Below are 17,262 nucleotides of genomic sequence, written 5' to 3'. Positions count from 1 at the left end.
TATTATGTGTATAAGTCCCTTATAATTAACGCAAATCTGATACTCATAAACCTACTACTAATATATAAAGCTAGTAAGTATATTTATAATTTGTCTAATTTCTTCAGATAGATTCACTGGGGTGGGGTATTTATTTAATTATATGTAGAGGTAAATTAACTCGTGGCTGTGTAATAGGTATAAATAAAAGACCGAAAACCTGGAACATGTTTCTGTAACAAAATATGATTTATTTCTCGCTTGGTCATTGTCATACACAAAATATCATTATTAGGATCTACTCGTTATAGCATAGTTCTTACTCTATGTATCTATTTACAAAAAAATCTTAAAAACAAATTAGCCATTTCTCATAGGATTAGCAGACAAATGAAGAAGTTAGATGATATTACAATAAATAAATCAATCATTACCAGATTAGTATTAAAAATATTATCATTGTATCTATGTAGATACCTAATTGATTTTAAAACGCTATTTATTAACAATACTTGTTAATAAGCAACAAAATATTTACAATATAAACGTCCATTTTACATAATTTATAAATAACTAAATTTTACCTTGATATACATGTATATGAAAAGAAATTAAATAAAAGTTGCATTGTATTAAAAAAAAGTTTAAAAAGGAAAATTAATATCAAAGCATTTAAACTTGCATTATATTTATCTAGATAAATACATAAATATCTATATTATGCTAAGTTGTTCACTATTTGCAACTTTGTAATAATTATAATTAGTATACAAACATAATATTGACTATTACATTGTACCTAAGCTTACACATATAATTGAATTTACATTTAATCTAGTTTTTGTATTGGTCACTGAGTTGGAGAACGTGGTGGAAGCGCAGAATCTTCACACGGGGAATGACGTTCTTCTTCAGCACTGAATTTGTACTCTCTCTCCGTCGACTGATGTTCAGATCCGGTAGGGGTGGTTCGATCGTCTTGACTTGTCGTAGCACCTTCTAATGGAGCACCCGTAGGAGCAAAAGACATACCCTCACTGTAAGCCACATCGCCTGTACCCACATACTCTGGTTGGTAACTATAGCTGTTAAAATAAAAAGTATATTCATATTTTAAACTTCACAACACATATAAAATAAATAAATTTTGGCCTTAGAAATAAATACCTACCTAGCTACTTTTAAGATGAAATATTGTGTTATTTAAGAAATAAATTTCATGCTATCTGATTATTTGAAACTTTATTTGAGGCCAGTCGTGATGCAGAAGCACAAGTGTGTGACTATAAGCGCTACTGATTGTGGGTTTGATCTCCACTTGAAGAAATTAAATATTTATTTAAATGCATATTTTTACTTCTCCGCTCAGGTCAGCCCAAGCGCGGCATTGAAAATACGATACTCCAGAATACGACGAAAAATGGGGAACTGAATGAGAATGAGTGTCTTAAGACTAGGTTCTCTCTGCCTACCCTGCTTCGTGCGGAATACAGCGTGAACTTGACATTTCGCTGTAAAAATTCTTAGAGTTGGAGTATATATTTTTATACATCTATATTTTTTTATTAAATTTGAATGAGGTTAGTATAGGTTACTAACAGAAATTTGAAGTAATATTCAAGTAAAGAAATCGAGCATAAAAATTAATACATTTCATCACCTATTAGGCCAATAAGAAATATCTTCAATCGTATGATGAGCGTATGGCGCGTACGCGTGTTGATAGTAAGAAGAATGGTGTTGAGGAGGAGTTTCATATTGAATAGGGTATAACGATGCAGGCGCCGTCGCAGGGGCCGCAGTGCTCGGAGGAGGGGGCGGAGCGTACTCTATGGGGGCAGGGTACGCGTGGGGTGGAGTACGATATGGGGCCGGAGATGCATTAGGCTGGGGTGAACTGCTCCCTTGAGCTGAACTCCAGTAGCCACTCGTGCTAGCCCAAGTATAGCTGCCGTTTGCCGAAACCGCTGTAGTCCTCTCTGGATTGCTGTAGGTTGCTAAAAATACACAATATATATATTATATGTAGGTATTATATTTATAAAAATAATATTTTTCTTTATTTCACGTTTATTCGTAGTCATTAAAAAATACATATATTTACATGGTGGTGATAACGTTCGTGGGCGTGAAGGTGGTCTAGGTGGATATGGGGCTGGTCTCCTTGATGTAGAATTACTACTACTTCCATAAAGCGATTGTGACGTAACAAACCATCCACCGACTGTAAAATATATAGAATATTTTTTTTTTATGTTACATAGGTAAGATACCATTTGACAATATTTATTCTATTTAAATTGAAATAAGCTAGCACTAGAACTACATTCGAGTTTATGTTATATTGCTTAAAATACTTAAATAATGTTGACGACAGGAGAGAACCTATGAAATATTTATTTCTTTTTTCACCGTAACTTTTTTCTTAAAAAATAATATGTTAAGGTAGATATTATTTAATTTAGATATTAATTTACATAATAATAGTTGTAAATAATTAACTTTATTTACAATGTTATGAATAAAAATCGTATAAAACGCACATAAAATATAGATATCTATAATTAAGAAACTCACATTGTGGATATTGATGAGGGGAAGAACTTTGTTGCTGATAATGGTTTCCAACGAAGTCTCGCTGATAATAGCCTTCAGGTCTTTCTTTTGCATCCAGAAAGGCCTTTGCAAATGGATTATACTTAATTTTCAGTGACGTTACTTCTTCGTTTTGGTAAGCCGTCACAGCTATAAATTGTGTTTCAGGGAAAGGGTAAGTCATTATGCGACGAAGATCGGTACCAACTTTCACTAGATGCACTCGAGGCTCATATTTGTGGAGAGAGTTTAACATTATCTAAAAGAAAGAAAGTTTAATATATAAACGAATATAATGATGTAATAATAAAAAATATAATGTTCTTACGTAGAGTTAAATAATTATATTCTCGTGCCTGACCAAACTCGATAGTTTTAAGTTAGTTATATTTGTGATATAAGAAATGGCCATTATATGCCCATAGCCCATATATATATAAGCGGAATGTAGAGGATAAGAGGTAAACAGTAAACGTAAAACGCAAAAGTAGGTATTAATTTTTTCATAATCTTAACTAATAGGAATAGGCTAGAATCTCAAGCTATAAATATCACAACTTCGAAGATACACTGCTATAAAATCACAGTAAATAGATGATAGACAAATCGATGTTTGATATTGCAAAAAATATTTCTTATGAGAAACAAAATTTAAAAAATATTGATGAAACGAGACACCATACATGTCTTACTAAAACCATCGAACCCACAACCCTCGCAGAAACAATGTTCCACTGCGTCATCTAAATACTATTAATTATAATCGATTAATGATTTATTAACGAGCTCGCAAAGCTACCAACACTAATAACACATTAGTGTCACTAGAGTACTAAAAAAGAGCAGTAAACATGACAGTGAGACAATAATGATTACAAATGATAGTGCGTACGGACATCTGCTAAATAGTTGGTAAAGCTATAGATTTCACACCGATCCGTCAACATATGGATCTGGATGTATCAGATGTTTGCTTTCATACTCATTCGCACCACATACGAGCGTGAGAAATGCTGCTATGGAATAGCGGTAGCCACCAAACTGTAGCACTGTAACACCTTCGAATAACAGACTTTCTATTATCAAAAATTAGTATTCGGTCAGTTCTGGGTACTGTTAATTATGCTCTGTTTTAACTGATGAGATGAACACAAAGAGAGAAAACGGAGCAAATAAAGAAGCTTCGGTAACTAAGCAAACTTGTACAGTATTGATACGTACCATACCATAGAACCAACAATCGTATACAATTCTATGAATATAATTACTTCATATTTGAATTTAAAGAAAAATGTTGTTTGCTTGCATCATACGATTTTGGATTTTTCAGTTAACAACTTTCAGAAAGAAAATTGCCTGAAGCGAGAAAGAGGCACATTTTTGTCAGAAAAAAAAATAATCACTCTTTAAAAAAATTTATCAGTACCTGTCCATTTCCATTGGTCTTGTTCGTTAACTTGACTTTTGCAAAAGATATGGGTTCTTTCATCCAATGTGCACCAAAATTTGGACTTTCAGGGTGTATATAAATAGCATTAGATGGCGGCACTTCAGCTTTTCCACCGGGCACCTAGGAAGATATTATACCATATTAGGATAACATAAATTTCAATATCTAACAGAAATATCTTTAGCAACTATTTATTAATATTTCATAATTTTCATTTAAATTGTTAATGTTTTTATTACAAAAATGCATTAAGTAATAAACTGTGTAATTTCAAATGCCTAAATAAATTGACACATTCGAAGAATTGAATAGTTATAATGTAAGCATTGCATTGCATTGCATTGCATGTAGCATTAAAACCTGATTCCAATTTTGTAGTAAAAGCTGTCTGCAAACAAAATGTACGAAAGACGAGTCATAAAATTAGATTTGTAGTTGTAAAACGAGCTGTACTTACCCATTCGCCGTTAACGTATTTCCAGCGGTGAGTGTCAACTTGGACAAATTCAAGAAGAACGGTGTACATGGCCGTCGGGTCCAGCCCACTGGCAGTTACTTTTACAACTGGGAACATTCGGCTAAAACAAAAGATAATAGCAATTTTACTTGCAATATAATATGAATTCTGTTTTATTATAACATATCTTTTACTTTGATGTTTGTATTCTTTACAAGATATATTTTGTTAAAATACGGTTTTCTGTTAACCAATGTTTCGTTTGAATAATATAATCTACGTCTTTGTCACAATTGTTTGAATTCTGTTTAACTTTCGTTAATTAATAATTAGTATTTTCAGTATTTTGAAAATTTTGATTTTTATTTGTACTTTTATACTTTTCTTACTTGTAAATATAGGGTAAAAACAGAATATTTATTGTCATATACATATTATATATAGCGGTGATGATCAACATTTGCGAGTGCTAACAGGGTGCTGAGGGGCAGCCAGTTCTCAGCTATTAACACTATGGGTCTTGCTCATTAACGTAGGGCGTCTAAACGATACCGCCCGAGCCATGCTCTACCCTTGACGCACTAACTGTCTTGTTTATAACTTGTATTTTTAGATTTTTTATACTTTATTATACAATGTATTATATAAATACATTAAATTAGTTATATACTATACTAGCGGACGCGCGCAGCTTCACATACTTATATGGACCCTTAGGGGGTGAATTATAATAAACCAGGAAACACGTATACAATGAAGTATTTTTAAGAGTCCGAATTTCAAATTTTATAAAAATCGGTCCCGATTTAAAACATTTTTCATACAAACTTTCAACCCCTATTTCATCCCTTTAAAATTTTTCAAAATCCCTTCTTAGTGGATGTCCAGATTACCTACGAAAATAAACATATTGCAAATTCACCAAATAATCGGTTCACTATCATTTTAATATATATAATTAACATATATGATATACCGGGATGCCTCCATGCGACCTTAAGATAAATGCCCTCCATAGAACACAAACGGACACAACACGGACAACAAAGTGATCCTGTAAGGAGTTCCCTTTTACTTTCTTTTGAGATACGGAACTTCAAAAATACAAAAATATTAATAAGTAAGTCGGTCTTATTGTTTAATAAAATATTAAACACGTAACGTATTTTGTCTTTTTTTCATCAGCCTATCGCCGTCCACTGCTGAACGTAGGCCTCCCTCATCAAGCGCCAACCAATGTCTGAATTACCCCTAATTAGTGTCTAGACATCAGATTTAAGGAGATACGGTTTTAATTCGGCGGTAAGTGCGTAACGGAGTGTCTTAATACTAGGTTCCCTCTGCCTACCCTGCGATATGCGGAATACAACACAAAAATAACTTATATTTAATTGTAATATAAAAATTAATTACGTTCATTCTCTCAATAACCTTTACCTTTAATTTGTCGTAAAAACGCGGCGAGTTAATTAGTCTCTACACATTTAGAACAAGTTAATGCTTCACTTAAACATACAGTAATCATGCTCGGGCTATTAACTACATAAATTGTAAGGCATATTGTTCGATTTTATTTCATACTCATTTGCTTCAATGTTGTTGTTATTGGATTTTAATGTGCTTATTCTGTGTTTAAAATTGTAAATGATTCACATTATTCTTATTTATTTTAGTTATTTATGATATTATTAAAAATGTTCGAATTTATTTTGAATAGTTCACTTTTGACTAAGGGCCCTGTTGAACACGCGATCGATGAGTTGAGGATTTAGTTCCATAAACAGGGGTAAGGAAATTAGAAAATGTTTTTATTTTCACGGTGTGCTTAGACAAAACGCAGTGGTGTGCTTCATATCTCAACAAATATCAGAAATGAAAGAAAATGAAGAACGGAATCTACTAATACACTTACCACTTATAAAAAACACTATATAAATTAAACATATATTTAGTTATAAATATGTAATAGCCTTACATAATATATGAAAAAAAAAAAATTCTTACCGTCCATTTTTAGTGACAATCATTTCATTGGTAAGGGTCTGAAAACGAACCCAAAGCTCACGATCATCGAGGGCTACGTTGACCTCTCTCTCGCGACCTCCTCGCGATCCGCCGCCACCCACCGTGGGCTCTACCGCACTCAATATATGCGATGCTGCCATTGTACCTAAACAAAATATTAAATTATCCCATTAATTATGATATTGGAAATATGTGATCCATTTACTACTAAAATACTTTTTTTATAAATAGGATCAGAATTTTAAATCCTCGCCTCTTTGTAACGTTTTGTATAAAAAGTATTAATCTTTTCTCAGTGAGTGTGCAGAATAATACTTCAAAAATATACCGCCCGAGCCATACATACCCTAAAAATACCGTTACATACCCTAAAAATCATAATCATAAATTCAACTATTAAGAACTAATTAAATATTATTAGACTGAGCGCTATAAAACAAAAAGCGATTAAAAGCTATACAATAGTTCTAATACTAAACATCTAATACATATATAGAATTGTTATAAGAAATAAGAAACGAAAGCCTTAATGGGAACAGAGTGTCTTAACACTAGGTGCCCATTTTAACGCTCGGCGTACCCTGCTACGTACGATATACAATGTGAAGCTAAAAAAATATATACAACTCATAATTCAAATCAACTTAACATAGAGTTCGTATCTTATTAACATTCGATAGGTCAATCTATAATTTATAGAACCGTCACGCTAAGCTTTCTAATTCGCATTTTTACATTTTCATATACTTAAAATTAATTATGTATCAATATTATTCGTATTTATAGATAGAAATAGCTTTTATTAATAAAATAAAACGTTAAACAATAAATAATTAAGCAGGTATTTATATATATCGTGACATCAGTAAATAGTTTGTTTTCCTTTTTATCATAGCCCATCTTTCATAGTAGAGATTTAGTTTATTTTAAAGGCCGGGAAACCTGAGGTTCAAACAAAGCAGACTAGCAATTGTAAAGTATAACGAAAATTCGGCATAGCAAAAATTGTTATACGCGATAGATATTTGTTATTTAAATATTTAAAATTATGAGTACTCTGCTATGAAATTTGACAGAAACAAACCAGCGAAACTACGCCTAGACATATAGAAATGAAACCTTAAACTAATATTTTTTTATGTAACAAGCACAGAAGGAAATTGTAAGCTTGGGCACAATTTATCTTCGGACGGTAAATTATAAAATTATTATACCTTATAGAAAGATTCCTGATTGCCTCCTAAGATAGGATATCTGAGTTGTTTTAAAAAACAATCCGTGTGCAATGATGCAAAAATATTAAAAAGGTTAAACAAAAGTTAACTTTTAACGTATACCTATAAGTTGGTCAACTGAAGTTTTTATATAATCTTTCTCAAAATAGTCTAAGAAAATCCACAAAATTAATACATCTTTAATATATAAAAATATAGTATAGGACTTGAGAAAATGTATCAGCATATTCATTTAAAAGAAAAGTAATATGAGAACGAAACTTTTATATGCACATAAAATTATTTAAATTCTCAAATTCCCCTTTGTATCTTTACTGTAAGAAAAAAAGGTAATGTATTTTATAATACTAGTACATAATAGAATATATACAATAACAGAAAACAGGGTTCAAGCTTACAATTTGTCTATCAGTTATCCAGGCTGTAGATTACTTATAGAAAGGTTTTACATATATAGATAACGAAAAACGGTTAAGTGGCTGTTTGTTTCATTCACATATATTTTTTAATTTAGATATAATATCCACCAATACCTATCTCCCAAAAATCATTTGAATAACAAAGTAAACATCGTTTCTATTTGTGCTGCCGACCGTCATCTAAAATATAACAGTTTCTACTAAAAACGTTAAAAATCTTTATGGCAAATATAAGACGAGCATTTTATTGTAAGTTTGGCTCACGAGCTTCCCTCGTATGTTTATTGTACTTATTATCGCAGACCGACGCAGTTCAATGTACCAGGAATCAACTAAGCTAAGAATTTGTCAATTCTTGTGAGCCCTTTTAGAAATATTTAACATAAAAATTAATAAAGAATTCTTCGAAAACTAAATTGGCGGTCTAAGAATGTCGTAGGTGTATATTGAAAAACGCAGCCTTGTTTTTTGGTTGTTATAAGTACTAGACTTATGAAAATTATGTGAGAATAATATAATTTGTCATTTGTCAAAGATAATTGCAGTCTACACAACTTTTTGTTTCTAAAATTTTGTGAAAGCCAATAGGCTTTCGCTCAAAATTTCTTTAGCGTGGACGTAAAATGAAGAGTCATACTCGTACATATCCTTCCATGTCACATCCGTTTATCATCAAATAAAACTTCAAGGAAAACCCATTAAAAATTGGTAAGACCCTAGTCTCAAGAACTCTATTCTCCACTTTTCACCTAACTTCTTCTTCCTAATATTTCGTGAGTGCAGCGTTTCATGAGTGAACTTGCAATTTTACTTTCCGAAGCAGGAGAATAAACATAATTGAATAATCATAATCCTAGTATTTATTTTGGTATCAATCTGTATACTATTTAACATATATTGGAAAATTATTACTTCCTGCAAAACATTGCTTTATGGTAAACACCATACATCTCAAATGTGATATCATAATTTGATGACTCTCCTCTTCCAACTCTTTAATGTCATCTTACTCTCTAACTCGTGCGTTATATACCAAGGAAGTAGGTATATAAGATTGTATGACATTTAGTTACTAACCAAGTCTGATTTTTGTGATCATTAGCTAAAATAGCTTTTTGTTTTCATAAAGTCTAATAAATGTTAGAAACTTGTTCTCGTTGAATTCGAAATTTAATTATAATTCACAGTAGGTATAATCATTTATATTATTTATGTTTACCATGTAAAAATTAAAGCCAAGTTATATAAAACGGAAAATGAGTTTTTATCCTATTTTTAAGAGAAATAAGTACCATTTATCGCTCTTTATATAAAATATTTTTTTAATATAGTCCGAAAATAGGTGTCTCTGTCTCTGTCTTGGGTCTCAGGAGAATAGTCTGATACTATGTGTATTACACATATTATAAACATTAGCTTTAACAAATAGTCGTATATTTCAAGTTTATTTTAGATTAAATAAAAACAAAAGATTCAAAGTAATTCTAAGCAATATAATTAAAAAATTCCAGAGCAAATATTTTTCTAGAGCTTAGATTAGCGGAATGAGTTAATTTATAGGTTAAATATCGTTCCTTTTTCTATTGTACTATACCAAAAAATAAATAGAATAAATACTTAGGTAGACTATATTTTAGTTACCAAGTAGCATACATTAAATTTACGTAGTAGATAGGTACATAGGTACCTACACAGATAGGTCGATCGTAGGATAGAATGTCTGTCTGTAAACGTGATGGTTGTTGATACGTCGGCTCGAAAGAATAAACTAATTTCATTTTCCCGCTTCCGTAAGGCCAAGTTAGGCCTTAAGTTACATCAATTATCAAACACTACCTCTAATTGGCCGAAAAGAGAAGTGTCTTAACTCTTCCTATAAAATTGTCTCCGACTTCCCTGCCCTACCCTAGTAGGTAAAGCTGAAAAGATTACATAGATAGATAGATAGATATAGCAAAAATGTTTGATTAAAATCCTCATTACTTGCATATAGTCGTGCGTCCTCATTACTTGCTTCATTTATGCATAGATTTGTTATCTAATGTCTGTTCATCTTCTTTACAACATATAAAACAAAATCGATTATTGGAGATGAACGTTTACATGTTTTAAACTACACAACGGATTCCACTGTGGGAGACAAGAGACAAAGTTTTATCATAGGTGCATATTCAGATTAAAGCAAAAAGAGTTATAATATCTTGAAAACATTTTTTGTGCGTGTACCCGCCAAAACGGAAAATATAATAAATTATTATTATTAAATTATTTTTATTAAACTATTTTTAACAGATAATAAAAATAAACTTACAAAAAAGATGTACCTACATGCACTTTAAGCACATAAGAACAAAAATCGTACAGGTGGACTAAAGAATGCTAACGTAACTCTTCCTTACTAATGTCGTAATCTTACAATATTAGTTTAATATTATGGATAGTCCTTTTATACAACTATAGGTATATTATATGTTAGGTTTTAATTTAGAATGTTTCATGTTTCTTTGCACAGTTATATTAAAGGATCTATAAAGGTTTGTATCGTAACTCTACAACATTTAAGTTTTACACAACAACACAAGACAGCCAACGTGCGGTACTTATGTATAAAGGCAAAGTAATTACAGCACTAGCGAACTCAGCTCCAGCGTCATTATTCATCGTTTTACGACTGCATGAGGTATAAATATTAAAGTTGAGTCGTATAGATGAATTGCGAACATTTTCTTTTTAATGGTAAGGTTAAATATGGTGTTCAACCAACTATTGGTCCGAACTGCTCATCTAAGACCGTGATGACCGCTACAAAATATTCATAGCGCACCGTACGTAAATATTTATCGATTTTTAATTGCGGGTAATTACATCGATTCGTTATCGATGCCGACAGAGCCCTCACTTCAAACACAATATAACTCGCCCCCATCACCAGCTCCACAAGTGGAATGTCGCTTAATCGCTTTGCAGTGCCGTCGTTTTACTGATCGCTATAAAATATTAAAGATAACAACGAGTGGCTCTGAATGTTACCTCAAAAGGTATAAGGGACCCGTGATTGAAACTTTATGACACGCACTTCGATAAATGTTAGCGTCATATATGATGTTGACTGTCGGTGTCCCGAACACTATTGTCCGCTATGTGTAAGAATGTGACACTAAAAAAAGCATTTTCATATTTTTACCTATCTTAATACATATATAAACGCATTAAATTCGCATTAAATTATTATATAATTTCTATTTACTTACTGCTATCATCTATATCTATTTACAAGAAATTTATTCCCAATTATATTCGTTTTCATAGCAATGTAATTTGTGAAGCAATAAAAATACGCGCATACCGTTTCTATAATATTCTGTGTTAAAGTTTTAGGTAAGACTAGATATGAACAGAGAGGTGCTAATTATCAAATGCAAGAGCGAACAGACAAAAATTGAAACCATTGAAACAATATAGCTCGTGTTGTCTTTTCCAATTTCCAAAGTTTGCGGAACGGCTGCGTAATGAAGGCCGAGGAGGCTATGCAAATGGAATGATGCCGAAAACTCAAGTAAGTATTTTTAATGGTCTTGCGTCATCCACGTTTCAAACTTGAATTTTTATTATCACTTTGCATGTACAACCGCCAGCCTTGATATGTTAATCAAACAATAGACTAAAATCAAATAACGCAATATATTATCAATAAAGTTTGTCACAGTCAATTTATTAAATTGTGACCAATAAATAGCTAATACTTAAAATAAACAACGAAAAAAATAAATATGCTCAATACTTACGTCCTTTTTATACATTACAATATTTTAGAACGATAATTCGAATTAAGACGACTGAAGGCACCTGCACCAGCACGCGTTGAAATCGTTTATATGAAAGATTTTGTCATATATGCAATTTATTAATTTAGTATTAATAAATGCAATAAATGCGCAACAATATGTGTGTATTCATTATTTTTTCGAAATAAAAGGTAAGAACTTGTTATCAGAAAATATTTTTAAGATATTTTATTTTATATCAAACAAAAAACTAGTCATTTACGAAATTTAGTTTCCACTTTCAAATTTTAGTGACCCGTTTCTATTATAATAGACATGGTATGTTTATAGGCTCAGAAATATTCAATGTAAATATTCAAATTCGGAAGCTGATAACCGCAATCAAACTTTTTTTCGGGGATACGTTTCAATTAAATTTTATTCCTCAATTCTGAGGTTGTCATAAAACTTTAGAGTTTGACGAGTGAAGCCCATTGAGGAACTCCGAATTGATATTAATTCAAATAAGTCGGGTTAAAAAGTCAGGGTTTTATGCTGCTGTAAAAGTTTATTGGGGGGCTTTGTGGTGAGGCGGACGCGCCGATATGCCTTCGTGCTCGATGACGGAACTCGCCGCCGCCGCGCGCTTTGTGCTGATCCTGCCGTTGCCGCTTACCGGTATTGCGCCTGTATATATGCTACTATTTTATTTTTCCCACTACAGTAATCAATAGTACCTACTACCACTTTAATATCAATTATTTTATTAATATAAGACTGATCATAAAACATTTCAATCACCTACCTACGTATATTTCATATCGATCTCAATATGCAATAAATATTAACCTATAAATTTAATATTTTATTACAATATCAAACTACTAATTGAAATATCAATGAAATATTTTGCACAAATAAATATGGGGTTGCCAGATTTTTTTACATCTGTCTTGGCTTATTGTATAGGCAACGACTATTTAATTTTTCATTGATTTTCTTTTATTTATTGAGCGAGTATATAGTATACTATTTAAATATTTTTTTAAATAATGCTGTGTTTTAAATAATTATAATAGTGCCGATTTATATACTGATAACTTTTAGAGGTTTGATTGAAACAATTATTAATTATTGTTATATTTTAATTACCTATTGTATATATTTTAATATTTGTGAAAGTTATAATATCTTTAAAAATATAATACCTTTGTTTAAAATACTACTTTCACATTATGTAGAGTTTCATTTTATAAGTCTAGTTTAAGCCTAGTTTGGAGTAGGTATATTTAATTTATATTATTAAAATATTTGCTCAATTTTGTTCAGTTTAGTCCTTTTGCAGTGTGTATCAGTTGGAAACAAATTACGTGTTTTTTCAAGTGCATATAGTGTTTTTTAGCTTCACGCTGTATCCCGCACATCGCAGTGTAGACAGAGGGAACCTAGTGTTAAGACACTTCCGTTCCCTACTTTCTACCGAATTCTGGAGGCATTGCATGTTGAGTGGCAAAACTCACGTTGCGCTTTGCCTCGACACCAGAGTGAAGAAATTTAATTATTAATAATTTAACATTTCCAATATAAACGTAAATAAATATTTCACTTCCTCGAGTGGGGATCGAACCCACAACCGTCGCGTTACAGTCACACCCTACTGCCGCTGCGCCACGACAGCCTATAAGATATGAAATAAGTAAACAATAAATTTCAATTACTAAATTTGACCCAAACAAACAAACAAACGGGGTGAGCTAAATAAAACCGTTTAATTATCTATTAAATACCGCCGCACGTGTACCACGAGTATTAAATACATATGTGTTGCGTTTTCTCAATTTCTCTAAGCAGTGATAAGTAGAGAATGTAAAACTTCTCTGGTTCTTCTTTTGTTTTTTGTTAGTTTGTTTGTTTTTTAAATTATTGTTTTTTTTTCGGGCTGCTATTGAAATATAAATACATATCAAATTCGGATGAGTTTAGATAGGCGTCGCGTAATTATATAATTATTATATAAGGCATAACAGAACAAAACAAGCGGAACCTCTAAAAGTTGTCCGTCAGTCTATTCCTGTCACCATTTATCTCAAGATCGCGTAAAGGTATCAAACTGAAATTTAATATCAAATATACCTTGGAGCAGAGAACAAAATAACCTTCTACGGCAGCATTTTCAAAAGAGGCGAGCGTTTACACTGAAATTCAATGCAACTACAAAAAAAATTCTATTGATTCTTAGCATAAACGAAATTGTACTATAGCTGAAATACCTGGACAGTACTCTAAAACCAGCCTATTTAAAGGTAATTCAAAAACAGCATGTAGAAAAACAAAGTGGGTCATAAAATATTTTAGTTATTAAGATAGAAATCTTAGCCACCACCACCACCACCAATAAAGGCAGTCAACAAACTACGAAGAACTTCTCATCCAGAATGTTATAAGATAATAAAATATAGAAATAAAAAAATTAACTACAGTTAAAGCGTGGTAAGGTTATACAAAAATACGCCATATATCCTTAAAATGAGTAGGATGTAAAAACTAAACGTATGTTGAGCTCAATCCTATAAAGACTGTTGAAATATCAGTCCGTTGTACATTGAATATGGTGTTTAAATTGGTGAAGCTGTTTCTGGGATTGCCGCGCACAAATGCATAGACGAAAAGGCAAAACAAATCGAAACTTCGACTTTGAAAAGAGCAACTGTTGAGTTTCTTGCCGGCTCTTTTCAGCAGAACTGCCTTCCGAACCGGTGGTAGCTTTTTGTTTATATGTTCATTCGACGATTCAAAAGTGGTTATAGTCTATTTGAATAAAGAATATTTTGAATTTGATAAAGGCTCCCAGTATTAGATTTTCTCTATTATTCTCTCTATTAGATATCTTCCATGTACAGACGATCATTTACATTTTTATTATACATACAGATGTTAAATACTTGCACTTCACTAAACACGAAAACGTGATTTATATACTCGTACATAGTGATTATCTTTATACTGTGAAAATAAAGTCGTTGAATTCACAATACTGAAATCTGAATAGCAATATTGAGAGAACCTTACAAGAAATAGGCGATAGGTATCCCCTACGTTATTGTAAACTTATTTCTTTTCTAATATTTACCTTTTGTAAATTTTGAATCCCTTATTCAGTTTCAGCCTTAAACTATTATCATTTCAGCTTTTCACTTCACTATTAACACACTATATTGTCCATAAAATAGAAAAAAAAACTTATTATAATCAATTAATTAATATAAACATAAAACGTCAACAGTTCCAATAGAAGCTAGGGTGTCTATTTGTCATATAACACAAATCAGTGCTGACGTGCCAACTGCATGACCAACTACCACAAACTCGACCGCACTACACCTCATTAGCATGTATACAAAATGATATACCCTCAGGTTTTCCAAGCGTGGTATTCAAGATTCGTTCATGTGGCTTTAACGTACATCATAATTTCCCATAACATTTTTTAGATCACCATAAAATTATCATACAGGATTGAGTCTTAAGAATATTATGTAAAGGTCTAATTTTGCGTTAATAATGAAGTGAGTTATGACCCCAGTAGAGTGCTTCAGGCCACGCCTCCGGTATATTGACAGAGGAACCGATTGGTCCGTGGTGATGTTTAGCCGCATTTGTGACAATCCTGCGCAACATCGATGCGGTTAGTCAACTAAATAGACATTCAATAATTCAATAAAATTTGACTCTAAATTAATTTTATATACCGTAGCGGAAAATGTTTGATTTACATTAGAATTCTATTATGACAAAAGCTACACGGTTGGTGACAATAAAACCAATTCTATTATATATTATTTTGAATATATTATTATTATTATTATTTTGCACTAAGTATTTATATTTAATATTTTCTATATTATTTTATACACAACTAAATGTAGGCATCGTAACAAAATTCAAATACAAATCTAAAAAAAATATATAGCTACGTCATTATTAAATTTATCGAAGCCTATCGAGGCGCAGGGGCACAAGCGTGTGACTGTAAACGCAGGTTGTGAGTTCGATTCCCACTCGAGAAAATAAAATATTTAAAGTCAGTTTTTTCATTTCTTCGCTCTAGTCAAGAGACAAAGCGCGACGTTGAATTGCTTCCTCTTCACTCAATGCCTCCAAAATTCGGCGGAAAGTGGGAAACAGAGATATCTTAATGGAACGGAGTGTCTTACACTTACACTAAGTTCTTCAACCCTGTTACATGCAGAATACAGCGTGATCTTAAAAAAAAAAAGTACCAATTATCAGAAATGTAGAGTCGGGTTAATATTTTCATATTTAAATTCCAAAAAAAAAGCTTATCAATTCCTTCTAACTTTCAAAGCTTTTAAAGTATTCTTACAATATTTAATAAACCACAAGAACTCTTCGATAATGATTTTCTTATCTTAGTAACCCTTTCTTATCTTTACTCTAATGACCCAGGACCCAGCAGAAATTTTACAATATAATAACTAAATCACAACATTGTATCATAGTAAGGGTATAGGGCTGGAGAGGCCTGTGTTCATGATGATGATGATGATGATGAAGGGTACAGACCCCTTACTCTAAATTATAGTAAATATATACTTATACATATTTTAACTCATAGAGTGGTGAAGATTGTTCTAAACTTGAACAACAAAGATCATGTATTATAAAGGTTCGTTCAGTTTTTTACAATTGACTACTAAAAGTCAACTTCGATCACGCGATTTTATAAAAAAACTACTAGTTTTTTGCTTGCGACTTCGTCCGACATGAGGAAATACTTAGTTACAGTATTTTCGTTGCTTCTAATTTCTCTTTTAAAAATACCACGTTACTAATCTTTAATATTCTCTGCATTAATTTAATTACTTGAATCTGCCTTCAATAATTCTGTCTAGTGAAAAGTTGGCCATGACATAAAGTTTAAAATAGCGAAGACCTCGATTAGACAATAGTTTAAAGACAATAGTTAATAAAATAAATGTTTGGGTAAATGTTATTTATTATTAATTTTGCTTTCTAATACTAAGATTTAGACATATGTACCTATATGCTATACTTATTGTATTGGCACTGACATTGCCTTTGTACCTATCCACGAGCGGCCCAAGGCGACTTCGCCCGCTTAAACGTATTGTGAAATTTTTTAAAATTATTCAAAATCTTTAAATAAAGTCGCCTACTACCTATGCGTTATTCTCATGTATAAGCTACATTACTGTAAAGTTACATTCAAATATGTTCAGTAGTTTTTGGGTGAAAAAGTGGAACAATCCCTCTTCACAAAGTTTCACATTTATAATATTAAGTAGGATTCTAAACA

At 31.7% G+C, this 17,262-nt stretch overlaps 1 protein-coding gene across 1 annotated transcript; it reads right to left on the bottom strand.

Moving 5' to 3' along the window:
- Window positions 1–209: 209 nt before the first annotated feature.
- On the bottom strand, window positions 210–15,299 carry LOC146532651 (T-box transcription factor T-A-like). Its single transcript, XM_085196157.1, has 8 exons — window positions 15,055–15,299; window positions 6,486–6,651; window positions 4,482–4,602; window positions 4,001–4,144; window positions 2,557–2,833; window positions 2,084–2,203; window positions 1,640–1,976; window positions 210–1,064 (listed from the first exon to the last, which is right to left on the bottom strand). Exons 2-8 carry the CDS (start codon window positions 6,644–6,646, stop codon window positions 830–832), a joined length of 1,395 nt encoding a protein of 464 aa, XP_085052283.1. The 5' UTR covers window positions 6,647–6,651; window positions 15,055–15,299; the 3' UTR covers window positions 210–829.
- Window positions 15,300–17,262: the final 1,963 nt, after the last annotated feature.

The sequence above is a fragment of the Heliconius melpomene genome, chromosome 13, assembly GCF_056956725.1.
Source record: "Heliconius melpomene rosina isolate 202511_hmr_F chromosome 13, ASM5695672v1, whole genome shotgun sequence".
In the NCBI taxonomy this organism is placed as follows: domain Eukaryota; kingdom Metazoa; phylum Arthropoda; class Insecta; order Lepidoptera; family Nymphalidae; genus Heliconius; species Heliconius melpomene.
Note: the sequence above shows the minus strand (reverse complement) of the source record. Positions and strands in the feature narration are given on the sequence as shown.